At 42.3% G+C, this 27087-nt stretch overlaps 1 protein-coding gene across 1 annotated transcript in view; it reads right to left on the bottom strand.

Annotated features, from left to right (window-relative positions):
• The window catches only part of SLC38A1 (solute carrier family 38 member 1), a 60644-nt gene that overhangs the window by 14218 nt on the left and 19339 nt on the right, over positions 1–27087 (bottom strand). The window contains exons 4-8 of the mRNA XM_015238050.3: positions 22364–22439; positions 21952–22067; positions 3302–3375; positions 1510–1602; positions 1117–1198 (exon numbers count right to left, since the gene is read on the bottom strand). Of these exons, the coding sequence (XP_015093536.1) occupies positions 1117–1198; positions 1510–1602; positions 3302–3375; positions 21952–22067; positions 22364–22439 (441 nt within the window). The remainder of the gene's footprint in view (positions 1–1116; positions 1199–1509; positions 1603–3301; positions 3376–21951; positions 22068–22363; positions 22440–27087) is intronic.

Below are 27087 nucleotides of genomic sequence, written 5' to 3'. Positions count from 1 at the left end.
ATATTTTAATTATTTTTTTTACTATTATTAATGTTTACCATTAATTTTTTTGGTCATTATTCAGGTTTTATCCAAACACTTGAACCCAACCGCTGGTCCTTTACTATCATCTCTCTCCCATGTGATAGAAGAAGGCACATTGCTTTTCTTTTTTTTCCCCTCCCCCCACTGGCTATGTATAGCATTCCTCTGAATTATTTACATGGTTTCAAAGCTGAACGCACACATGCATTCTGTCAGATTACAACTTGTCTCATCAATTATTTAAAAAGAATGTTCCTTTTTGTTTTGCTTGCCTAATATCATCGAAAAACAAGTCACCACAGGTAGGCATGGCTTTCTCCCTAATCTCTTGTGTGTGACCTTGAATCCTGATGACAGAACACTAGAAACTCTGGCTTCTACGATTCTCCCTTGAAAGAAAACAGAGAAATTAAGACTGACAAGAACTGCTAAACGAAGAGGTAGTCAAAACACAAGGACGTGCCAATGGCAGCCGCAGCATTTTCCAAGGTTAGCTGCATCTTTAATGAGGTTGGCTCATGTCAAGTCTGCTCCCCAAATGCTCCGTCCCTTCCGTAAGAGACTCCGGTCTTAATTTGGCATGTTCCACTTCTGTGTTAAAAATACTCCATATCTGGTCTGGTTCATAGAAACTAGATGTAGATTTCAGGCTCACAGGAAAATGCAGCAACTACCATTTACAGTGTGAGTGATGAATCTACTTTTCACTTATTTATTTTTGTTTGTTTGGTTTTGGTTTTTTTTTTTTTTGGCAAGGGGGTGGAATTAGGTTTACTTATTTGTATGTTTTTTTGTTTTTAGAGGAGGTAATGGGGCTTGAACCCAGGATCTCATGCATGCACTCTACCACTTAGGCTACACCCTCCCCACCTTGAATCTACCTTTTAAATGCTCATATTCAAATGGCTCTCCCTGCTTCTTTTTTATATAACCGACCCCAGAAACAACAAACTGAGAAGAAAAAAAAAAAACAAAACAGCCTAGGGAAACTAAGTTTCTGCAGTTTTCATAAACCAAAAACTTCAGTTAACCCACATTTCCATCAAAAGCATTTTAGTGATCTCACACACACAAAAAGGGGCTATTACTTACGAAAATGCCTCTTCCTTTCCCATTAGGAACTTTATGGCAGAGGGTAGTTCATTTTTTACTATGAAGAGGTAACTCAGCATTGCTAGAGGAAAATGAGGACATTTTTAGAAAGACGATACTGGGGCTCAGGTTGCAAGCCATAGAGAAGGTTACCAGCCTGTTCCTAGACTGGCCTTCAGTACGACACAGACAGCTGGAGATGCTGTCCAAGATCCTCGCTTGTAAGTAAGTGACTGCCATCTCTGTTTCCCTGTCCACGCGCCGTTTTAGCAATGAGAATGATACTGCTGGGGTTACGTTAAAACTCACGTGGCCACCCAACCCCCGGGATTAGAGAAGATGGTAATTTTCACATACTTTCAATCTCTGTATAGCAAAACACTATCTCTTTACCTCCAGTGTTCTGCAGAGAGGTGGCTCCAAAGATGACGAGTTTCCCTGTGGTGCCAAAGACCTGCTCTCCCAGCTTTTCATAAACCATGCAGCCTGTTTAAAAACCATGGTTGAGAATAGTTGAGAATACAAGAAATGACACGATTCCCTATGTTAAAAATGGCCAAGATTTCATCACCCTGTGGACTGTTCCCCAAGTTATTTTGGTCTTTATCAGAATCACACAAAGAGCCTTCTTGGCTTTGCAAGAATTAAAGCATTCTCACGACAAAGCAACCTCTTGACATTTAATTTAATTTATTTAATTAATTTTTCTTCCCTTTTTATTTTTTATTAGTTTTTATTTGGGGGGAGGTGAGTAGGTTTATTTACTTACATATGTGTGTGTGTGTGTGCGTGTGCGTGCGTGTGTACATATATATATTTTTAATGGAAGTACTGGGAATTGAACCCAGGACCTCATGCATGCTAAGCATGCGCTCTACCACGGAGCAATACCTTCCCCTGCCTTGACATTTTAAAGTGTCAGACATGGGCACCATTTCTTCTTTTTCAGGTTGGCCACAAAAGCATTACAAATAAATAATTAGTTCATAAGCCTTATTTTTTCACTAGCTCAAAAGTCTCTCTGCTTTACTAGGGGGAAATTCCCACTCTGATCATATTCTCAGGTCTGGTAAGTATCAGGAATGTAAAGACTTGATTTAAAAACAAAAATCCTGATGGCTGGGAAGGAAGGTTCCTTTTGAATTAATTACCTGAACTGATTAGACTAACAAGGAATTGTCTTAATAATATTCCAACAATGTCTCATGTATCCGAAATACCATAACAGCTGAGAAACAGGTAATAACCACGACATCAGAATTCTGATTTTAGTAAAATTTAGTTCAAAGATTTGTGACTCACAAAAAAAAAAAAAAGAGAGAGAGAGCACAGATAAAGGCCTCCAAAAAAACTAATCTGGCGACACCAGAATTCTAGGGTTCAACTGGTTCATCTCAATAAACACTAAAATTTAAACCATTCATTAACAAACGTGTTTATATTTCTTTGTAACGGTTCAGTTCACATTTTCAGGAGGTTCACCAAAAGCAATATGGGTCAGACTATAATTAAATTTTTGTTTAATCTCTCATAAGACTGGTGTTTAAACTAGACAATGGTTAGATTTTCAGTTTATTACAAAATGTTCCAGTTAAATGGAATTGTCTATATACAATAATAGCCGGCCCATGTGGTTTTATCTCATGTAAAAGTCAAATATTACAAACATAATCCAGTATCCCAGGGGTAGAAAATAAACACTTCAGGTATTACACTGCCCAGAGAACTCGAAGTCTTTTCATAGCACGCTGGCTGCCACGTTGCCTTGGGAGGAACATTTTCTCCTTGGAATATGCACAGAAGAGAATGAAAGCCCTGTGACCTTTCAAAATCTTGGAGGCTGTGACATAAAAACATGGGATCCTCGTTCTGAAGTTATAAAGACCTAAGGAAACACGGAGGCCTGTAAAACGAAGTCATCTTAAACTAGAAAAGCAGGCACAACTGGGGGTTCTCTTTAAATGACAACGTGATTTGCTCACTGATCATAATTCAATTTCTGTGCTGCTGTAGTCACTTCTCTAGGTAAACACCGCTACAGGTCTTCCAGCGATCACAGGTCAAAGTACTCGTTTTCTTTAATAACCAAGTGGCTGAACAGGGAGAGAGGATCCTTTGTTCACAACATCACCACGAGAGGCATTTACCCCGGCTTTGCAAAATGAGACGTGCTCCCACAGCTTACCTGTTTCCTTTGAACAGATCAACAGAAGGTTGATTGAATATATAGACAGCAGCGTTACTGAAGTCAGAAGTACCCTAAAGCAAAGAAAATAAGGCTTGTGACACCTATAAAGAACACAGACTCTGACCTCACCCTGCAGAGGGGCAAAGGCTTATTTACATGTGACGTGGTTGATCCTGTTCATTGAGAGTATCCAAATATTGGAGCCCATGAGTCACATCCTCCTTAAAATCCTCAATAAAGACCTTCTACCAAGTAAAGAACTGCCCATTAGAATGTAACTCCGGGAATTCACATCCTTAATATAATTCTAAGCTCTCTGGGATCATTTCAGTTGAGGTGACTTTAAAACAACTTTATGGAAGAAAGCTTTTGTAGTCTACGGTGCACTTTCTGTTACGACTGAAAGAGAAAGTTCAAGAATGGGGGTAGGGTGCTGAGGGAAAGGCTTGCAGTGACCCTCAGGTCAGTGACCATGTGACTTTGGGCATTTGCTCAATTTCTCCCACCCCTAGACTCCTCACCTAGCACATAAAGCCACATGGTGTCTAGGATTCTTTTCATCTAATTACTCTGGCTACATTTGAATCTACACATTGGACCCCTGAGATAATTCACTTTTTTTTTTTTTTGCACTTGGTTCCTCTTAAAAGAATAAGCACCGCTTTTAACTGATGGGAAAATTGTGACAATCAAGCCTAACGAACGAAAAGACCTTCTTGAATGACAAACTCCTGTTTTGGTTTTTGTACATCTGGCTCATTATCAAACTTTTCTCAAGAAAAAGTACAGTCAAAACGATGTGGGAGATGACACAGATTATTTCTGAATCATTTGGTTAAAACAGACATAATCATTGAAAACTAAAGCCTATTGATTACAAAGAGAAAAAACGTTCTGGTCCCCAAGATGAAACCGCTGATTTCCTGATGCAGGGAAACACAGCCCGAGAACAACGCATTCCTGCCACAGAGCGCGTGCTGGAGTAATGAAGGCAATTATTTCTCCCCCCCCCCCCCCGCAAGTGCTGTTGAATGATGCTCGGCACCCGGTGCAATGCTCTTGGCTTGGGCTCCTTCCCAGCCCTCCCCCGACCCCGCACACCTGTGGAACCACCTCCTCCGTGCCTTCCCCACCCCCAGGCAGAAAGATAGCTTCTTCACTTCCTCCTGCCTCATGGCATTTTGTTTCTCATTTTATTTGTCCTAAGGGGACTAAGGGGAGAGGAACAAGGGAGCACAGAATGACTGACTGCAGAGCAGATGCACCGCCCCGAGACTGGCCAGAGAAACATAAAAGAGGGACGGAGCTGGGCAGGGGTACAACAAACACTGGGAGAAAGAACAGAAAACCTAACGCCTGGGGTGCAGGTCCCACTGACCAGCTAATAAAGGGGAACTGGGGTTAAGATATGACTGTAAGGAAGTGTACTCAGTTATATATCAACTGATCCCCGAGTAGGAGGATGAGTAAGAGGGTAAGTCCCTTATTGTCTCTTCCGGTTGAGGGACATGAAACACTCAGGGCAAGCGGTGCTTAACCCACCCAGGAGTTTTGAGATATGTAACGGAACATGATTTGATGTGCTCTGCCAGAGAACGAGGTACAGGACACAAGTGTGGTACAATTCTTCTTTCATCTCGTAAGACAAAAAGTATTTATGTTGAAGCAGCAAGCCTGGAGTGTCACTCGGGGTTCACTCAGCTTGACTCAGAACCCTATGGGGCAACTTCTACACATGCATGGGACAGGCCAGAGGATATTTCTGTGCGGCACAGAAGAGCCTGGGCGTCTCAACTGGGGACAGAATGGAAGCAATCTGTAGGGTTAACCACGTGCTGCTCCACAGTGACCATGTCCCCTGTTGAATCGGTTCTCCTGGGACTGATCTGGGGAGGAAAGGCCGTGTTACCACGGGGCCCCAGGCTAATGAGTAAAGAGTGTGACTTTTCAAAACTTGCAGAAGGAAGAATTACTAACATCTGCCTACAGGTTAACCAAAGGCCCTAAGCCTGGGAGAACGGGGTACTTCTTGCAAAAGAAACATTCTAAGGAACATCTGTTCCCCCAGCTCAGAGCCCCGGGGACCGCATGTCTCTGAGCATGGCTGCCTCTCACCCGCTTTGCTGGGTTGGATTTCTTTGTAGAAGATGCCCCGCTGGCCCGTGGCCCTCAGCAAAAGGGAAAAGATTTCTTCATAAACTCACAGCACCTCATTTTCTTTTCCAAGTGGGAGAAAAGTGTTTATCAGAGAAGAATTTAGCAGGGAGGCTCACCTATCTTCTGCCCCAGACTTAACAGAATGATCCTCCCACGGTGATGACAACAAGCCCTTTGCTTCCATGTCAGGGAGATCTCATGCTGTACCCCCAACCAAAGGACCCGTTGAAGAGGCTTTTCTTCATCCCTCCCAACATATGGATCCTCCCTTCCAAGACTGAAAACTAATAGAAAACAATGGTATTTTTCTATCGGGTCACTAAGAAGCAAACTCTGTATGTAAAATTCTCAGACTGCTTTAGCCTGTAACAGATTCTAGCTCTAATAGGATTAAAATTCAGAAAAGTTCATCTCCCTATTTAGACTTTTTGGAAAGAAGCAATAAGTTATCCAATTGGTTATAATAAATACTAGAATAGTTCAAGAGGATCCACTTGACACTGGAGGAATGACAAGAGAATGTAATCACTTATTTGAACATTTCTTCTATTTGAGCATGATTGTGACCCGATTTGTCCAATTAGATATTTGTATACAGAGTTTGTTTTCCTGTGCTAAGAGGAACAGAAGTGATTCTTTAAAAAAAAAATTTTTTTTTAATTGCAGTCTAGTTGATTTACAATGTCGTGGTAGTTTCCAGTGTCCAGCACAGAGATTCAGTTATACATACATATATATATTCTTTTTCTGCATTTTCATTATAGGTTATTACAAGCTATTGAATACAGTTCCCTGTGGTACACAGTTGGACCTTTTTGTTTATCTATTTTGCATATGGTAGTTTGTAGAAAAGTGACTCATGTTTTCATTTCATCTGGGTATCATGTAAGTTTTCACATCACTAACCACTGACCAAAAGTTTGAAGATGGCTGGGGCACAAGGTACTTGCTGGAAAAGGCACATTTCAATGGGAACCAAACCTCAGCATGAGGCAATTGAGTTGTCAAGGTATTGATATTTCAGACTTATGTTCCGCCTTGAAGAGAAGGGGGTCTAGAACAGATAATAGGGAACAGAGAACAGGGCCCTGGAGGAGCAGCAGCAGGAGAGGTAGTCTTGTGAAGAATGAGGTCAGGGATTTTGAGGACCCTCGTGTCAGAGACACTTTGAAGAAATGTGGTGCAAGGAAATCCTGGTAAATTTCAGGCCCCGTGAGAAGAAAGAGGCTTGTTAGGAAACAGAATTCTAGGCTCCTGGATGTGGGGGAGACCTTTAGAGACTACCCTGTCCAGCTTTTCACCAGGGACAGTGCCAACACAACCTTGTGCCAACAAACATCAGGTCTGCAAAGTGTCTTCTGACAGGGGACACACATGCAGCCCATCCTGTTTCTGGAAAGTGCTGTGCACTGGAACTGAGGCAGAGCTAAAACTGCTGCTGCTATTTCTATCCTGGGTTCTTATTTTACCCTCTGGACCTACATGAATCTATGTGAAATCTAAACCCCTCTTCCACCTCGAAGTCCATCTGATGGCGCTCATTTTAAGACTGTGCTCTTTGACTCAGACATCTCCAGGACTTTCTGCTGTTCATCCTGTGACGGTGTGTTCAGACTGTTCACATCTCAGCCGTGGTCCAGCCTCTCAGCCATCCTTTGTAACGGCTGTGTGCCAAGGAGAGCACAATGCTCTCACATTAGTTGGGATCCAAACAGCGCAAAGCACAGCGAGATGACTAATTTGAGTTGGACATCCTGCTTCTTTTAAGGCAGCCTGGTTTGGTTTTCATTTGTATGGAAGCATGTCACACTTTGCATTGTTACTGAGGTTCTGGGAGGGGTTATTGGGCCAATCTTCCTGGTTCTATCCTGTGTACTTTTTTTTTTTCAAAGTCAAGTGCAAGGCTCTGTCCTTATTTCCATTGCCTTTTTTCTTGTGAGATCTTCTGAAATTGTCGATCCTTTGGACTTACGTACCAGCTACCCCATCCAGCTTCCTTAACTTGTCTACCTTCATCCAAATCGTTGGTTCTAACTCTGAATGGAAAAAGACCACGTGGAAAATGGCCCATCATCCAGTCAGCTACTCCAGCCAGACACCTGGAAGTCATCCTTGACCTCTCATCTACTCTCTCATCCTTCATATCGAATTCTATGCTCAATGCCTCCAAAATAGATCCCAAATCTATATGCTTCTTTTCCCCATCTCCATGGCCACTACTCTAATCCGAGGCTCTACCACCTTTAATTTCTGGGCAACTGTGATAGTCTCAGCCTGTCTACCTTTTCTTGCCCCTCCTGATCCAGCAGCCAGAAGAAATGTTTTATTTTATTGCTTGATTATGTTTCTCCATCACTAGACTGTAGGACAGGTCATGATGGTTTCATTCACAGTCCTAGCCTGTCCTATTTCCCTACTTACATACAATACCAAACAGCACGAAGCAGACTCTTAATTAACAAGGAGTGAATTTACAAATATTAGAATCTCATTCCTAAGTCATGTGAGACTCTGCCAAATATCTTGCTAAAATCAAGGTACACTCTGCCCAGGCCAGTCCTGTGACTTATCAGTTCACACTCTTATCTCAGAAGATAAAGTTAGTTTAGCATGACTATTTAGGAAAAACCTTATTTGCCCCCACAGAGCCGTATCTTCTGCAGTAATTGCACATAAATAAGCTATTTGATCATTTGCTCTAGAACACCGCTTGGGACCTACTTTTTATCATTTTTGAAAGCCAGGATGAAATTTGCCCATTTCCAGTCCTCTGGTAAAACTCCACTACTTCTTCAACACTCCTAGATATTCCTTACTCTATTTGCTGCAAGAAAACATTGACTCCTGCCTTAAACAATGAACATCTAAATGTCTGTCTTAAAAACATTCATCTGTCATTGTTTTGACTCATATCGAGAGGGATGTGATTCTCTGTTCTTCTATAATTTAACCAAAGATGATATATAGATGTTATAATAAATTTCACTTTAATAAATTTCATATAATATATAATAAACATAATACATAATAAATATAGTATATGAGGCAATATATATAATCTAATAAATTTCATTTTAATAAATTTCATTTAATATAATATGTAAAAATAATAAATATAATACATAATAAGTAAATATGACATATAATAATAAATTTCATTTGTTAAAGCACTATACGCTAATGAGATGGAAACAATAAATGGAACCATGCACTTAAAGTGGTTGAAACGTTCCACAGAATATAGATACACCATGGTTGTGGTGGTGATTTCCCAACTCTAGGTATACCTATCAAATCCTATCCTTTAAATTGGGGAATTTTATAAATTATACCGCAAAAAAAAAAAAACCCAAACCCGAGCCCACAGCACTTTAGGGGGATGAGACTCTCTTTTAAAAGCCTAGCTGTCTAGCAAGAAATCATATGACACACTCCAGCCGAGCATCGGAGCCCTCGAAAGAGGTGAACATGAAGCTGCCATCACCACTGCGGATCCAGGAATAGCGCAGGTGGGGGTGTTGGAAGCTGCACGCAGGTGAGCGCCTTCATCTCTCCAGGACCCACTCCCCTCAAAACACAGAGAACACTTACCAACGCCCCCAGCATGACCCTCCCGGTCCGCTTCCCTTGCCAGGGTTTAAAGCAGCTGTTCTCAAACTGTAAGGTGTCTATGCGAATCTCCTTAGGGTCTTGTTAGAATGAAGATCCTGGTTCAGGAGGTCTCGGGTGGGACCTGCGATTCTGTGTTGCTCACAAGCTCCCAGGTAGCACTGCTGGGGCGGGTCCGGGGACCGCACGGAGCAGCAGGACTTAAAGCTGCGCGCTCTGGCCCCCTGGCATCTACCTGTCAGTGTCTCTGCTTCTCACGACCGACCGCTGAACTGGCGCCACCACACTGTCTGCAGGCGGGGTCCCAGGCAGGGTTAAGCGCGATTACCTGTGACAGGGACCCCCGCCGCCCCGCGCCAGGTGAGACTGAACTTCAGGGAAGCACTTACTGGCACTAGCTGAGCCATGACCATCCCTCGGCCCCAGCCCAGGTCTCAGTGGAAAAGTGAGTCCCGTCGGCTTCCTTTGGTCGACTTCCTAGGGTATTAGGGCATCACTGCCTTCACCAGGATATGTATTTTTAAATTACTTTCAACTCGACACCCTTCCCCCCACTGCTATGTCTCTCCTTCCAAAAGGGACCTGAGGCTCACCACACTGTATTCGCCTTCCTCTTCTACACCTGGTTAAAAGCATAAAGCTTGACCATCCTCACGATTAGAATAGTCCACATAAAAACTCCCCTGCTGGATAAAAAGCGGTCTTTATTACTTGTTTGGCTTCTGTCTAACATCATCTCCCACCAGCCACAGCCCCTCACTTCCCAAACTCTCAGACAGAGATGCTGGTCGAGGTAGAATATTGACAAGGAAATTTAAAACTCCAGGACAAGGGAATTGGACAAACTTGGGGAAACATTCTGTTTTCTGGCCAATCATCCTTCTCCATCCCTCCCCCGCGGTGCTGGCCTCCCCCTCTCTCTCTTCTACATTTCCAGGCTGTCTCCGCCCCCCTACACACTCCTCCCCCACTTTGTGATTCATCTCGTATCTCCACTAACTACCCACTCCCTTCCATCCCATCCCCAACTCTTCCTAAGAGAAATCAATGAAGTGAACCAAGAGTCTAAAGGACTGCTAAAGAGAGGAGAGGGCCAGCTGGGGATGAAGGAAGCGCTGATGGACCCACTAAGGATGGGTTTGAAGTGTTTTCCATCTGCTTGGTGAGAGCTGAGATTCAGGGCTTTTCCCGGCTCGTGCGACGGAGCACCAGTGGAGAAAGGGCATCTCAGGTGTGGGAAAAGGAGGGGTTTAAATGAAGGATCGTGACATCTAGGCTGGACAGGGAAGGAAAGCACAGCCTAGAGGTCCTCAGTGATATGCAAGGACAGGCACAGTGTGAGTCTTCACGGTGGGAGCCTTGGAGGGAAGGAGAGGACGTGTGGTCAGAAGCAGGGGGTCTGGAGGGGACGCGCAGAGCTGGTGGTGCAATGTGGCTCCTGACCCAGGGAGGCAAGGCCAGCGGGAGAGGCTTAAGTGCACAGGAAAGGAAACACAGAGGAAGTTCATTTAACGAGACCATAGATGGAAGAAGACACGTCCAAAAATTAGGAGAGAGGGACAAGTTGTTCTGGGTCTCTAACTCCTGTGAAAATGGTAAATACTTCGACAAATTCAAAATTATCTTTTACATTCAAATGTACTTCCGAGAGCTTTAATTTACTCTAATGAGAATTCAATATAATTAATAAAATGGTTGAGCGCTACTAATAATAAATTTAGGGGCATTCACTGTATCAGGCCCACACTAAGCACTTTCTACAACACGTCCCTTATGAGTAGTAAGCAGTATTACCACCTACTTTACAGATAAGGAAACTGAAGTTCAGAGAAGGTTGAGTATTTTGTCCAAAGTCACAAAGCTAGCATCATCGGAGCCCTCAAACCCTGGTAAGTCTGCCTCCTTACCCATCCAAGGGCCTTACCCACCATGCTCTCTTGTCTGCCAAAGTCAAATGTTCACAGAAGAAAGACAGTACAAAAGCAGGACCCAAAAAACTTAAGAGTAAAATTCATCAAAATGTTAACAGAGCTTGGTTTTAACAGTACGGCTTTGGGTGATTTCTTTATATTTATTTTGTGCGTCTTCAGAATCATCTTTAATGATTATCTTATCTTTACGAGAATAGTATTAAAATAAAAAATATAAGAAGCCTTTCAAATGATAGTATTATTATTCCAAGCCCTTTTTTGGTGGGGGATTGTATTTGTTTAAACCCCCAGCTCATTCATATAGTCACTATTTCATTTAGGGAGCTCATGACGTGCTTACGGAAAGGAGCAGAAATATATAATCATTCAGCCCCAAAGTGGACTTCCTAGTCCCTAAATCCTGATTACACTTTAACATTTTGGGGGGTCAGAGGACCAGCACCCTAGGATCTGGTAGCATGCGATTCTTCGTAATACTTACAAATTGAACTCGAGAATGAAAGGGGTGGTTTTTAAAGGCTGGGCAGGGAACAGATGGGGACCATTGATTTGTACAATTCCCTTTCTTTCCTAGTAGGCGAATCTAACTTCTTTGGTGCAAAGCTTCTTGCTGTTGGTTAGGTGTTTTGTTTTGTCTTAAAAAAGAATTACGCATCGCTGATGACCAAATCAAGTAATATCTACTATAATCCTAAAGAGAAAGAAGTGTTCAAAAGAGGCCCACAGATAGAAACCGAATGCCTCGGTCTAGCTGATGCTTTGCGAAGTTAAGAAAGCTGGGAGGAAGTCTGAGTTAAATAAGGAAGATGCACGAGTGTGAAGGCAAGTCATGTGTCACCCCCACTTCCTGTTTTTGCCTACAGTCGTTGGTAGAGGGCTGTGGGTTTTGTGGGTGCACCATTTATAACTCTTAGACATGGCCGTCTTCCTCTTCTTCCATTCCACAAGGATAACTGGTTTCCCTTCTCCTCAAACCTACATTGTTACCTTCCAAAACGATGCCCCCTTTATCATACTGTAAAGATGGAACTCCCGAGTGAAGAGTTTCACGTAACCATTAAATAAAGGAGTGTGCCTGACATGGTGGGTATTTTGGACTCTCCTTCCAGTAGGAATGATGGATTATGGGCTCCATTCACCTAGTCCAACTCTGTTTCCATGGTAACAACACACATTTAAGGAGCGATGGGAGAGTTAAGAGGGAGATATCATTGTTGCCCTCCATCCCACCGCCAACTGGTGTCATCCTGGGCAAGGTACTTAGCCTCTGTGAATCTCAGTTTCTTTATCTGTAAAATGGGGATGATAAACAGGGTTGTCATAAAGATTCCATGGAACAGTGTATGCGTTTTAACCCTTCAAAAAAGTAGAAGCCATTCTCAGCTAGCAAGCTATACAAACAGAAGCCACAGGTGGCTTGGGTCCGTAGGCTGTAATTTGCAGACCCTGATACGGATGTAGACCACTGATACCATGTAACTGATGTAAGGCGAAGCCCGTGGCCACAGAACAGAGCAAAATTAACTGCTCACACACGGGCAGTTTTCCAATCTACAAAACCAACCACTACTCTATGAGTAACAAAAGTTCAAGCTAATCTTGAAACCCCAAGTTTCTGGGCTATATGGATCTGCTGTGCTGATCCACATCGGCCCTACTGTAACCCAGAAGAGCAAAGAGGACAGGTGTTCTATGCAATACGGCCGTGGACAGCACTGTTAAAACCTTAGACAGTTCAGTTAGGTTGCCTCTTGCAGGCTAAGGAAAACACAGTGCTCCAAAACGGAGGTCATGCTGTTGTCCTTGGGTAGCATCAGATGCAACAGCACAGGCAGGACTTCGTACACACACACACACACACACACTCCTATTTCACTGGGAAGTGCACTACTCGACTTCTTGGAACCCCTTATCAGACACATCGCAGATGAGTCATCAGCTAAGCGTAACTCTTCAACTCTTAAAAACAGTGGATGGGACTCCTCTGCTACACTTGCCAACTCTTTCTGTTTACAAAATAGGCAGTCGGTTTTTAGCACCACCCGGACCACTCTCCTATTTCCCCATTTCTGAAAAGCTTCTCAAGCCAATGAATTTCAATGGGGTTCAGTGGCACCGCCGCTGTCCTTTCTACATGCACTCCAAATGCTGGCACGCCCGACTGTCCCGTCCTCCCCTGCCACTATTATGATTCCCAAACAAGAGACTCTGATGCCAGGGAGCTTTGCTGCCAGCTGAGGGACAACAATTCGCTCTTCAAATCATTTCTAAGGAACGGTGACTGTAACTCAAAGAATTCTGAAAACAAGTAACTGATTGAAGAGATGGAAGACGAGTGTGCCTCTCCCCAGGGACCTCCTAGGACCATCGGAAGAGCAACGTTCCCTACTGACTTCCTCTTCATCGCCCCGTTTGGATATCACAAAATCCAATTTGGTCTTTCCTTAGGAGGCAAAGAACTGCCGGCTTGGGAGCTCACAGAGAAGACGACTTAACATTTACCAGGAATGACTGGATAAATATCACACAGACCATCTTTGTTATCACTAAGAGCAAAATTATCATCCGAGTGGGTGTGATTCAAACTTTCTGGAACATATATAAAGTAATAAAGCAGTGACAGTTCAAGAACACGCAGGGTATTTGCAAAGGTACACTGCGATCTCACTCCAACTTGGTAGAATTTGCTGAAAAAGGTTTAGAGACCCCAGAGAGCTATGCTGAGGCAGTTCTTGAAGACTGTGATCCTCCTGACAGAAGGAGAAGCCCATTTTTGTGACATCTGGTGACACGATAGTAATGATCAAATACCTATAGTATACGAACCGGAATTCAGGCAGTGTGTTGATGGGTCTGTTGCTATAATTCCATTTCTGTCTACTCCTTTTGTAGGCTCAACTGTAAAACACTGAATTTAGAGAGAAGGCACCTGGTGGTCTGAGGTCTGATCTTGGTTTACAGAGTTCCTCATTTTTTAGATTCACCCTTACTGGCATGGCTTTTTACTGACTTGTTTGTAAACACTGTAATTATCGACAGTACAATGCTGCATCTTTTCAGTGGTAAAATAATGATAAATGGTCCACAAAGGTAAAAAGACAGAGAGAGAGAGGTGACTTCACCTACAACTGGAGCAAACAGTCCACCACAAAGTGAAGGTAATTGCTGTAAACTGACAGCGACAACTTCTGTCCTTTTTGCTAAGAACGATTTAACAACAAGTGCCCTTTTCAACAACGCGATGCTAACCTCGTACAGAATCTCTAAACAGTCTCCAACAGTTCTGAATTTCCAAATGAACGAGGCAGTCCCAGGAAAGTAACCAATGGGCAGTGAGCCCCTCGCTAACTTGATAATTTTCATTACATCTCCACAGCCTATTTAAAATTTGAGGGTGAACCAAACCTCACAGCTGACTTCTTAACTCTGCAGAATTATAAGAGCCACTGTTTGCCCTAAAGCTTTGTAAGAATATGTAAGACTATGGCTAATTTTCACATGTTTATTCATTCACTTCAGGGAAACAATTGAGAATAAGCTTTACGCAAGCTCTGATCTATATTTGTGCGGATAGGGACCAAGGAAGATTTAGACTTAAATCCTGCCCTTGTAGGGTAGGGAATGGAAAATATACGCGTAAATGATGGAAGGACTGCTATTATTAGAAAGATAAAGATGACACTGAAAAGAAGGGAGATCTCCCTTCCACTCGGGAGGATGGGAGAAACGTATCTGGAGATGGTATCTGACCTGGGTCTCCCGGGACCACCAGGATTCAGAAGCACAGGGAAGGCATGGTGCGGAGGTGTGTGGAAAGGCCCAGGAGCCAGCACGGTGCAGGTGGCCCCTGCAGAAAAGAGGGGGGTGAGGAGGCTGACGCAGAGGCAATCTGAAGGGAGATGAAGTGAAAATCCAGTTTGGAACAGGTGGCTCTGCATCCATCACTCATTCTAGTTCTTGTGGTCTAAATAGCAACACCAAAAATTTTTTTTTTCTCAAGTTTTCTGGAGAAAAAGGAAAAAGTCTTATTGTAGTGGTTTTAAGTTCGCTAAAAAAAAAAAAAAAAATTCTCCACTAATTTCTTCCCCTGAATGCACATGGTAAAAAAGATACTTTAAAGAGTATGAAGTGTCCACTCCCACCCCACCCCCAGATCCTGTGTCACTCTCCAGAAGTGGCCACTGTCAACAATTTTCTTGTGTGCCTTCCCCAAACAGCCTGTGCGATACGTGCACATGTGCACAACCTCCCCCCGTGCTCGCTTCCACCCAGTACTCAGTCTGTCCTTCCGCAGTAATATTCCTGGGGATGTTCCCCATACACCAGTACATACACAACTATTTCACTCTTTTAAACTGTCTAATATTCTGTTTCATGAAGCTGTTGTGGTTACTTAACCATTTCCCTTGGTTAAGGCCTTGGTATTACTGGACTTTGCTATGACTTGGTTTTTAATTCTTTTTTAAAAAAATGTTTTTCCTTCCAGTTTTATTGAGATAGAACGGACACACAGCACTGTATGGGGGTGGAGGGAGGGACGAGATTTTATTTATTTATTTAATGGAGGTGCTGGGGATTGAACCCAGGACCTCTGCTTGCCAGGCGCACACTCTACCACTGAGCTACACCCGACCCCTACTTGGTTTTTAATCCTTAATGACAAAAAGTTTAGTTAAATCCTTGAAAGGAATTAAGTTCAAGGGCAGTGGGAAATCTTAAACAGCACATGAGGCAAAGTCAGGCACAGATGTGACAAATATGAAGCAGCTTAGAAGGTTTACTGGTTTTACAATATGCTTTATATTGTACTTGCTGTAACCAGGAACTTGACCACCCCTGATATAAAGTTCAGTACAGTTGATACTACAGAAAAGTCTCTTCGTTACAATAAAGGTGATGGTTCTTGGTGGAAAGAGTAGTAGCATAATTGAGGAATACTGACTGATTCTAAAGGTGATTTTAAAGAGCTAAAGTATTAACTTGCAAGTATCCACTGATAAGAATAACATTTCTCTCATGATATACGTTAATAATGCAAGTTTGGCCTCTGAAGGCATCACTAAAAGGCAGGGTAGTGTTTTAGATCACTCAGCTTCTAGAGTCTAGAAATCCTGGATAGAACCCTGGCTCCCCTATTTTCTAAGTCGTTACTAAGACTCAGTTACTTCATCTGTAAAATGGGGCTAATGTTTTACACCACCAGTGGTGCTGGTGGGGATTAGATGAGATAATATGCTGTGTATAGTTACATTTTAATAAATGTTAACCACCATTTAGTAACCACCGAATTAATACTTGAACATTATTTAGTAACTGTCCAAGTTATACTTTGATGGTTAACAAATTAAATGTTAACCATTATTTAGTAACTATCTAATTAGTACTTTAACTTTGTTAAACAGTGACTAAGGACCAGGCACTACTGGTACCTTCTCCATCTCTCTCACACACACACACATTCACACACACACACACACACTCACACTCACTCATTAACTTCTCACAGCAAGCACCCCATAGGCTTGGTACTAACTAGTAAATGTCTTCTTGCATGCCACTTTCAAAGTATGCTTTTAGATACATTATCTCACAACCACTACCCAAGTGAGACAGAAAATGGAAAACACTCCCTAAAAAGCCTGGAATTATAATCAACCAAAATAAAACTTAACCATTTTAAACAGATTGTTTACAAACTCAGTGTTCATGTTAAATGATGATATCTCTCTGAGCTCCCAGAAGCGTCATGAATTAATTCTCCTTTTTCATGGTTTTAAACTTAAAGGTTACATGACTAAAATAATAATAATATGTAATAATAACACATGCCAAGACGTTACAGAAAACTGTAATGCACTTACTACTTTGTCGGATTCTATGTAGGGTAATATACCTCTCATTTATCTAGCATTGTGAGAAGATGACACGTTCTTTAGAGAGTCATTTTCCATTAAATGTATGCCCGTAACAGAAATCCTTAGAAAACGTAACCTTCCTGTTTTGGGCAGAGGTGGGGGAGATGGTCATGTGAAATAACAAACAATATGAAAACCACCATTCTTCCACACTAATATTTACTCTTAATGTATTCTTTTGCTATGATGGAGTTACGGGAAAGCTGTGTAAAAAGACTGGGGCTAGGAAAGGGAGACACACTGGGAGATTTTTCCAGTATCCACTGCCTTTTCCTCGGGTCTCACTGTTAGGAAAACTCAATTCAACAGGTGCATTTACCCCGAGCGCCTTGTACCCCAGCAAATCCCCAAACTGCTGTTCGGAGAACAGCCCCATTTCATTTCCAACAGAACAACTGTAAACTGAGACTCCCATGACCATACTTCCTGTTCCTCTGAATGTAGGATGACATAAAATCTAAGAGCATCCCTACAATAAATAGGGCAGAATTCAAGGAATCTAACTGAATCAGGTATGTGTTAAACAGGAATGACAGCCATTATGGTTTGGTCCAGAACATGAGCCCCAAACCCATCCAAGAAAAAGAAATCCCGCCAGCAAGTTTCCAGATGACCGCAGGGAAGAGCCCGGCACCCAGCCTCGGGGAGACACGGAGGAGCCTTCCCAGCTGCTTTTCTAAAGAAGCCTGGCCGGGCTTGGACTCCTTCTCCGTGTTGGCCAATATGAGTCTGGAACAGGGTCCTGTACCAGACGAAATGGCTCCCTCCTGCCAACTGCTTCTTGGCTTCGAGCAGCTGTGCAAGCAGCTGGTTTTACAACACAGAGCGAGCCCTTGTTCTGAGTAGGAGAGTGAGTTCTGCACCGTGTGAAAAACTCCTAAGTCTGGGTTTCTCTATACAACCACCTCTGTGAGCTTTTTAACCTGAAGATCTGGTGTGTTCAGCTTGCTATTCCTGCGTCTTGCAAAGAACCAAACACTCTAGGATAGTTTTATCCTGGGGAAACCTCCCTGCAACTCTAAAAGTCAAGTTTGCCCAATTCTTTGCTTCAGTCAGAAACTGATGAGCCAGGAGATACGAGATCAAGTATCCCTGAACCAGTATAATTAAAAATAAACCGAATTCCAGGAGTGCTAGATGGAACACTAGAACTTACTGCTGCTCCCCTGGCTCCGATAATCCAGTAAAGAGATTTTTTTTTTAAGGCATTAAACGGCTAGAATAATATGAGAGGAGAGACAATAAGAAAATGTCAGAAGCTGGAAAGGAGATGGAGCTGCACCTTAAATTGGCAGCAAGACAGCCAAGACCAATCCAATTTACACCACAGGACTCCCCAAAGGCCCTGGTGGCACAACTGGAGGTGGGGAACAGTGGAGAGGTGAGGGGAAATAAAGAGGATCTACTGAACTTCTTTCAAGAAATAGCTCAATTCTCCAGATCAGGCACCTAAACTCTGGAAAGCTCCCATCCTAGCAAAAGAGACTTAAATATACAGAAAAGCTATTCTCTGGAAAATATAAAATAGAAGTCTCTGGGTGAGGGACTCCATACAACTTGCTGGGGCAGGTGTACAGTAATGAAATCTGGGATTGGGTGAACAGCTGCACAGAGACATTCACCCCAACCCTTTTCCCCAACTTGGTCCCCAAAAGGCAGCAGCAGTGCCCACACCCTACAGGCAGGTGATCGGAAGAGCCTCTCTGGGTGACCTGAACGGCCAAGGAGAAACGGACACCGCTGGTTCCCCAAGGGAAGGGTCACTGACAGCACGTCTAGTGAAGCCATTTCCAACAAGCCCTACTCACACACACCGGGCTCAAATCAGCCTTGTGCCCCTTCACCCTGCACAGTTCTTGAATACAGCAGACACAGAGGGACCACCTGACATCTGAGGAAAGACTTTACAATGAAAGAGTCCAAAACAAACAGAAAAATCAGCTTGCACCATGGGGGTGCAATCAGCAGAAATCAGATTATGGGAAACTCTCTGGGACAAATGGCCCCAGTTCCTTCAACATACAAATTGCACTGAAAAGAAGAGAAAGAAATGAGGGAACCTACAGAGTAAAAGGGACTTAAACCACATATCAACCAACTGCCCTATACTGACTTCATTTGAGGATTGATTTGAACAATCCAGTTGTTTTTCAGGAAAACTTTTTCTGTGTTTCTGCCCAGATCAGTTGTTTTTTTTTTAAAAAATGAGATAATCAGAGCCATGTAAACATTGTTTGGATATTTGATGATATTAAGGAGCTGTGGTCAGTTTGCGAGGTATGACATATTCTGGTTGTGTTTTAACAGTCCTTTTATACTAGGGAAGTACACTGAAATATTTATGAATGAAACAATATGATGTCTGGGATTTGCTGCTAGACAGTCTGGGTGAGGGGCTGGCTGAGAAAGCCTGGTCACAAGATGAAGGGAGCATGGGGATCTTTTACACTCTCTGCTTGATGCCTGAAATTTTCCATAACAGAGAAAAACTACCACTGGAATCCTCAGAGAAAAGAGTGAAATCATTAAACAGAAACAAAATAATATAAAAAGGAAACATTCAAAGAAGGTTTAAAAGCTCCTGTACATAAAAAAATTATAATAACAGGAATAACACATTCAGTAAAAACTTGGGGAAAACTGATGGCATATACCAGAAAGTACAGTGAAAAATTATAGCAATGAAAGAAAAGAATACAAAGTTACAGGGCTCGTCCAGTTGGTCCAATATCTTGGTAACAGTTCCAGGAAGAGAGAAAACAGAAAGAGGAGGAAGGAATTCATCAACACAACAACGTAAGAAATGTCCCAGAACTGAAGACCATGAATTTCTAAAAGAAAAGATGTACCAGGCGCACAGCAAGACACATCACTGTGAGACAGAACATCGGGAACAAAGAGATTTGGCAAGTTTCCAGGAAAAAAGCAAAATTAAAACAAAAACCCTGCCCATATACAACAGATCAGGAATCAGAAGCATTTGGGACTTCACAAGCGAAAAAGCTAGAAGGCAATGGAGCAATGCCTTCAGAGCTCTGGAGGAAAATTACTGACAATATAGAGTTTTATATCCAAATTACCAATCAAAGATGAAGGCAGAGTAAAAAACATTTTTTTCAGAGATGAAGGCGTCAAAATTTTATTCCTATTTAATCCTTCTCAGCAAAAAAAGCAAGGAAGTAAATCCGGAAAGAGGGAGAAACAGAATACAGGGAACAAGGGATCCAGCCGAGAAGAGCTGAAGGGAATTCTCAGGATGGTGACAAAGAGATTCCCAAATAAAAGTTTCCCCTCCATGCCTCAGTTCCCTTATCTGTGAAACTGGGAACTAACAATAGTACCCACCTCCTAGACTTGTAAGGATTCAGCCTAAAACAGACTAGTTCCGGGTATAAAGTTAGAGCTAGAAGAGTTGTTACCATCATCAAAGAATTGACTCCTTCTGCTATGTTAACTTAAAACGACTTGATATATGACAATAACTAAAAAGAAAGAAATCAACATAAAACACATGACTGAACTGAACATACTTCCAGCTTTGGAATGACTGAATATAGTCACAGACCCATAGGGTTTTGGAGGTTAGCAGGGTTCTGAGATTTTCCTAGTGCAATTTCCTTGTTTCAAAGAATAGGGAAGTGAAGCTCAGAGTAACTAACTTGCCGGACTACACAGCCATTTAGAAGAGGAGTTGGGATCAGCTGTCAGGTGTTTCATGTCAATGCACTGAAAATCACAAGTGTGGCTACACAATCTCTATCTGTGGTATCCCCACAGGGTCAGAGTTTCACATGTACAAAAAAAATTATCACCATAGAAATATTTTGCCCAACTCTTGTCATTTTACCCCCAAACCTGGCACTTGGTTCAAGATATACATAAGTAGGAAGGCCACCTAGAAAGATCTAGCTGGGGCAATAGAGGAGGCTACAGTTGGGTTTCTTGATTTGGTTGACAGTAGGAAGACGATGTATCGAATTCACTGTCCAAACAGAGTTTCTCTGATTCTCAGAAGGACACTCTAGTGGGTTCTCACACAAAAGAAAGAAATGTTAATCCCTAGCGCTGTGGACCAATATGGCACCGCCTGGATGGGCATTTCTGATCGCTGAGTAATGGAATGGGTAGCAATGCACTTCCATCACAGTCTAAGTCTTTCTACAGGAAGGACTGGTAGCCATTTCAGTCACTGCCTCCAAGAAAACAGTGGATCGGGCAGTGAGGACTACTGAGCATGCCCAGTGAAGAACAGGAGTGCCGTCAGAGGCGGAAAGGCAAGATCCTGGGAGGAGAGAATTTCCTCCTCGCTTCATCAGGCAAAGCACCACTGATACTGCTCTGAAGTCTGAGCGGGGAGTCGGGCTGAGTGGGAATTTTCCTGATATAAATTCTATGATCTGTCTTCATCTCGTTCCAACTGAAATTGAGCCCTTTGTACATTGCCAGGACGTCTCCTTCAACAGTTTGAGATGAACTTATTTCAAAAGAAAATTGCCCCTTTTCTTTTCATTGAATCTCAGAGGAAATGTACACACTAATTTTTCATCTTTAAAGTACTGAAAACTTCTATGCTTCTTGAACACGTCTTATCAACAAATTTGCAGTCACCTTTGGATATACTACGTGTCCCACAGCAATCCACATACCAACGTGGTGACTGCTTGAACTAAACACCTCTTGATATTTTCACTATCTAGCTAAGATTTAAAGTGACAAGAGTCCAAAAAAACCCCAAAAAAAACCAACCCAAAAGTGTGATTTTTAATATTTTATCCTTTTCACAAATGCTTATTTTGGTATTTTTGATAAATAAAAGATTTTCTCCTTCCACTTTCTTACAAACATCAGGTGCTGCTTGGAAAACCATCCAAACAAACAATACAAAAGTATGTACTGGTAACTTAGCCAAGTTAATCAAACGTAAAAAGTAATAATAAGAACTATTTAGAAATATTTCCAATTTCTTCTGTGGAGCAACAGAAACATACAGAAAATACAGTTTTAAAATGGAAAGGACTGCAGTGTCAACACTCACAGGAAAAGCAGGATCCCGGTGTTTGCCAGGGCGAAGGCGAGTCCCAAAATCCCGCTGCCCATGATGGCGTTGCTGAGGTTAAAAACAGACATGCCTAAGGAGGTGGTGCCTGGAATCTGAGCAGAGACAAACATTCACACTAAGCAAAACAGTCCTCAAGAAAGACCATCACTCCAAAGTCTTTAAAGAACTATCGAGAACCAACATGGAAATAAAATTCAAGGAGTCCTTTCTTAGTGGTCTAGTTATTTATTTTTTTTTTAATGAGTTTCAGGAGAAAATATGTAGGCTCCACGGAATAGCCTGGTGAAGAAACAGCTATGCTTTTGGTACTAGGCTGGATGAATTAAAAACATCTGTCCTAATTTATGCAATTAAAAAAATAAGCACACTTTATTATAATGACACTTACATATTCATCACATTTCTTTTTCTCCAAATGGCTGTTGGTGAGACTTCTTCTACTTTCCCGATCAGAAATAAACTTGCTGTAAAGAGATGTAAGATCATTTAACTTCATGATAATGATTTGAAGCTTAATGTCATGACTAACTGACTTATTACTTAACAAAACATTGCGCATAAAAAGTTATCAGTTACCTAAGAGTTTAACAGCCCAATTCAACAGCCCTCTCCTTCCCTTGTTTTTGTTTTTGTTTTTCGTTTTGGTTTTTTTGCTAGTATTAGTTGTCCACATTCTTGTTTTACCAAATAAACTAAAAGCACTCCAAGGGTAGAAACATCGCCTCATTCCTTTTTATATCCCTCACTCTACTAAGCACAAAGCAATGCAAACAGCAGGTGCTCATCTTGAGATGAAACGAAAAAAAAAAAACCTAAGTCAAAAAGAGCTATACATTTTGAATCATTTTAAAATTAGTAAGTTAAAATCCTATCAACAACGCAAGTTAACTTTCACATAGATTTTTTTCTAACAGAAAATTAAATGATGGCAACAATACTATAAAGCTGGCATTTAAAAGAATACTGGAGGCAGCATTCCTTCTGAGCTCACATTCCTGGAGTACAAAGTTATTAAACAGGAATTCCGTCTCCCCTGCAAAAAAGAAAACAACTCTTTCCCCATCAGACATTCCTTCAGCAATTGCGATACGCAAGTCACTAGACCAGGCAATGAGGGGGACATGGGCAAGTGTGATAAGTGATGGAGTCACCAGCCTACAGGAGTTCAGACTAGGAAATTATGGTGGGGGAGGCAGGGCATATGGTCTGTGATTAAGGGCAGAGCTAGGGCTTAAAGCAAGCATGGGATTCAGAACTTGAATTCAAATCCTTACTAGCTCTGAGGGCCCAAGTTCGCTACCTCAGTTTCCTCATCTGTGAAATGGGAATGACACCATTACATTATCTTGCAATGTTATTGGGAGAATTAAATGAGTGCACATGTGAAACATCAGTATAGCTCCAGGCACAGAGTAAGAGCAATGGGAACGATCCAGACAGGCTGAATGGAGTAGAGTATGTACAAAATATACAGAAGGGGGAATTCAGAATGCTTTAAGAACTGTCAGATATACTCAGTGTTAACATCCGAATTTCTAATTAAAAAAAAATTCCCATTTAAAAAAAGCGCACAACACTGTAAATCAACTATACTTCAACAAAAAGATTAAGAACAAAACAGAAACAAGTGCTACTGTCAAAGAAAAGTCAAAGGCAAACTGCTGCATGTCCCAGGAAGACACGTTAGGGATGCTTTTTGGCTCTTCTGGGAATTTCATTATCTCGTTGCAGCAAGAACTAATCACAGTGAATTTTTCACTAATAAACGTAAAGCCACTTGAATGAGACAAAGAAGCATGTATCTTTAAACTATACACTGCATCTTCAGATGCTTTTTGGAATGAAGCTGTATTTCACAATAAACCATGTTTTAAATGAAAGATATATATATCATCAATGTTGGTTTTTAGGTATCTACCTTTTTCATCTTTAAGTCTAGCTTCTCCCTGGCTTTGCTTCCTCAGGGTTGCCTTATTTTGCCAGGATAAACCAAAGATAGGCACTATTCACACTATGAAATTCCCCTGAGACCACCGCTCAGTGTTTATTTCCTTCAGCATCTGCCTTCGCTGAGAACCTGTCCAGTGACTGTCAGAGATGAAAAGAAGTGAGGAAAACTTTGGTCTCCTGAAACGCAGGAGCTGACGTTCCAGCCGAGAGACCAGAGCAGCTAACACCAGAATAGGAATGTCAGGTCGTGCAAACCGGAGATGAGATAAAGAATCCGGAGAAGGAAAAACCCTTATTGGGCGGGGGAGGGGGTGGGCATTAGCCAGAGGAATCTTAAAAGACAGAGTCCTGAGAAACAGCCCTGCAGGTTCTTAGCAAGGGAACCACATAATGAACGCAAGGTCTTTGGAGACCCTTCTGGGAGTTCAAGTGTTGGCTCTTCTTTTGTGCTTCACATTTTATTTTTTATTTTTTTGGCAGGGCGGGAGCTTGGGGGGGCGTTATTTATTTATTTATTTTAATGGAGGCACTGGAGGTCGAACCCAGGACCTCATGCATGCTAAGCGTGCACTCTACCACTGAGCTACGCCCTCCCCACCCTGCCTGCAATATTATAAATCCTTCCACAGAATTGAGGTTGAGAGATCTGGCTGGAGAGGGTCAAGGGAGAGCAGCCCTCCTTTTCACACAGGCAGCCCCAGGAAACAGGGATGCTGGACTTCCCCAAACGAACTTGACTCGTAGTTAGCGCTGCCACTAAATAAAGGACTGAATGTCATCAGGCTAATTTTAATCACCAACTCAAGTCTACTGCATCATTGCCCAGAAGGTCTCCTATTTACTTTTTTTTAAATTAAGGGAAAAGCCCGACCATTTTCAAAGAAACCCAACCGAACACCAATAAACTTCCTGTTTATAGCAGATCTGAGTTCCAGGGCTGCCAACGCTCTCCAGACTGACGGCAGAAAATAAGTGGACAGAGGAGGACGGGCTACAGGAGCACACAGCAGGGGTCGCTGCAGTGGAAGGGGAGGGGGAGGGAGCCCCCCCCCCCCCCCCCCCCCCGCCACCTGCCTGCCAGCTCTCTGCCGCAGCCCTTCTGCAGGGCCAGGATAATGAAGTGACTTACAGAGCTGCTGGGATACCTAGCCATTAAAAAGCACATTAAAACACTTTGTGCGTCGAGTGCTTCCCGATTCTGCAACCAGCCTTAACAGGTTTTCCCCCAAATCTGTAGACCTTCTGCAACCAGCCTTAACAGGTTTTCCCCCGAATCTCCACTGGCTGTCTCACCGAAAAAAGTTTCAAGTACCAATCGCAAGTGCAATTCCAGGTACTGCCAAATTGGACTGTGCCTCAACGTTTAACCTTAGCTCCCCCTGCTCTTCCAAATGGCCTTTCCAACAGAGGGTGAGGACAGAGGTAAGACCAGGGTGTTCCGAGAACTGAGACAGAAAAACAAGTAGGAGGAATCCATTAGCCCCTCAGGAGACCCTCTGTCTTCCTCTCAGCCAGTGCTTCCAGGCCGATTCACGGCCCTCATCTTCCATGAGTCCGCTGATACCCTGGTTTGAACTGACTTTTCTTTTCTTTCTTTCTTTTTTTTAATTGAAGTATAGTCAGTTTACAATGTTGTGTCAATTTCTGGAGTACAGCATAATGTTTCAGTCACACATAGACATACATATACTTGTTTTCGTAGTTTTCATTATAGGTTACTACAAGATATTGAATATAATTCCATGTGCTATATAGTAGAAACTTGTTGTTTATCTATTTTATATATAGTATTTTGTATCTGCAAATCTCGAACTCCCTTTCCTTTATCCTTTTCCACCCCCTTTCCCCTCTGGTAACCCTAAGTTTGTTTTCTATGTCTGTGAGTACTCAGAGAAAGCTTCTTTATTCTCTTTCTGATGTTTCAACTTTTTCTTCTTTTTCATCTTTAAGTCTTTGCGTGGTCTTTCTGCAAACTTTTTCTCAAACAAAATAAAACCAACCTTTTTTTTGTAATGGAAAAGTCCCTTTCAAATAACTAAGTCAAGCCGCTGATCACAAGTTTCTGTTATCTCACCATTTACCAAATGCAACTGCATGTTAAAAAGCACTGACCCCTGGCCAAGACCTCTTTATTGAAGTAAAAATGGGCTATTGGAGAAGGTGTCTTTGACATGTGGGATGATAAAAGAATTATTAAAAAAAAAAAAGAGTTTCACTAGGTCGGCCTGTACCCATAAAGCAGAACTCGATCAACTCTGGTAGCGAATTATTCTGCGAACAAAACAAAACGAAAACGAAAACCTACAATGGCTGTCGTGCTGACCTTCAATAAACAAAGCCTTGAAAAGGACGTAGGCGTTATACTGAGGTCGTGTGAAGGGAGGCCAGTAATATAGAGCAGTTATTTAAAACCAAAAATAAATCAACAACAGCAACAATCCAATTAAGGAGGGGGCTACACAATAGGAAGGTAATCTTCCTGTTTTAATCTCTATCAATCAGATTCTTCCTAGATTACAAGGTTTCAGCTGAGGATTTATCACACAAAGAGAGGACTGGTTGAACTTAAATGACCTTTCCCGGTTCTTCCCCTGAAATTCTAACACCCTATAGAAAAAAGAGAAAAAGGAGGAAAGAAACATGTAACAAAGAGACTGGGAGACACGAACGAATGAAAGAAATAGCAGGCATTTAAGGAGAAGACTGAGAGGTCAGCAAAGCCTTATTTGGTGGATAAACCCCACTGAAAACAGGAGAAAAGAGACTCCCATTATAACAGGAGTGGTTAAAGCCAGGAAAGAATTTTCTGACATGAAAACATGGACACAGGAGGAAGTCATGGCATCTTCTTCCCTAAGATACAGAAAAGACATTAGAAGAAGAGAAGGGATAACTTTTCAAGGGTCCTCCCAAGTGATACAAAGGTCGCTCAAGAACTCTGAAAGCTGCACAGGGACCAAGGAAAACCAAAAGGCTGACCCAGGCTTCAGTGACAGGAGTTGCCCCCGAAGTCTTTGAAGAAAATCTTAATGAGTAACTTAAAATTTTGTTAGAAGCTTCCGGGGTCATAACAACAGTAACTATTCCTGGAGATGAGAACAACAGTGGATAAATCAGAAAATGGGTGAATACTTGCCGAGATACAGCTGGGATAAGCTACTA

Source organism: Vicugna pacos, chromosome 12, assembly GCF_048564905.1.
Source record: "Vicugna pacos chromosome 12, VicPac4, whole genome shotgun sequence".
Classification (NCBI taxonomy): Eukaryota; Metazoa; Chordata; class Mammalia; order Artiodactyla; family Camelidae; genus Vicugna; species Vicugna pacos.
Note: the sequence above shows the minus strand (reverse complement) of the source record. Positions and strands in the feature narration are given on the sequence as shown.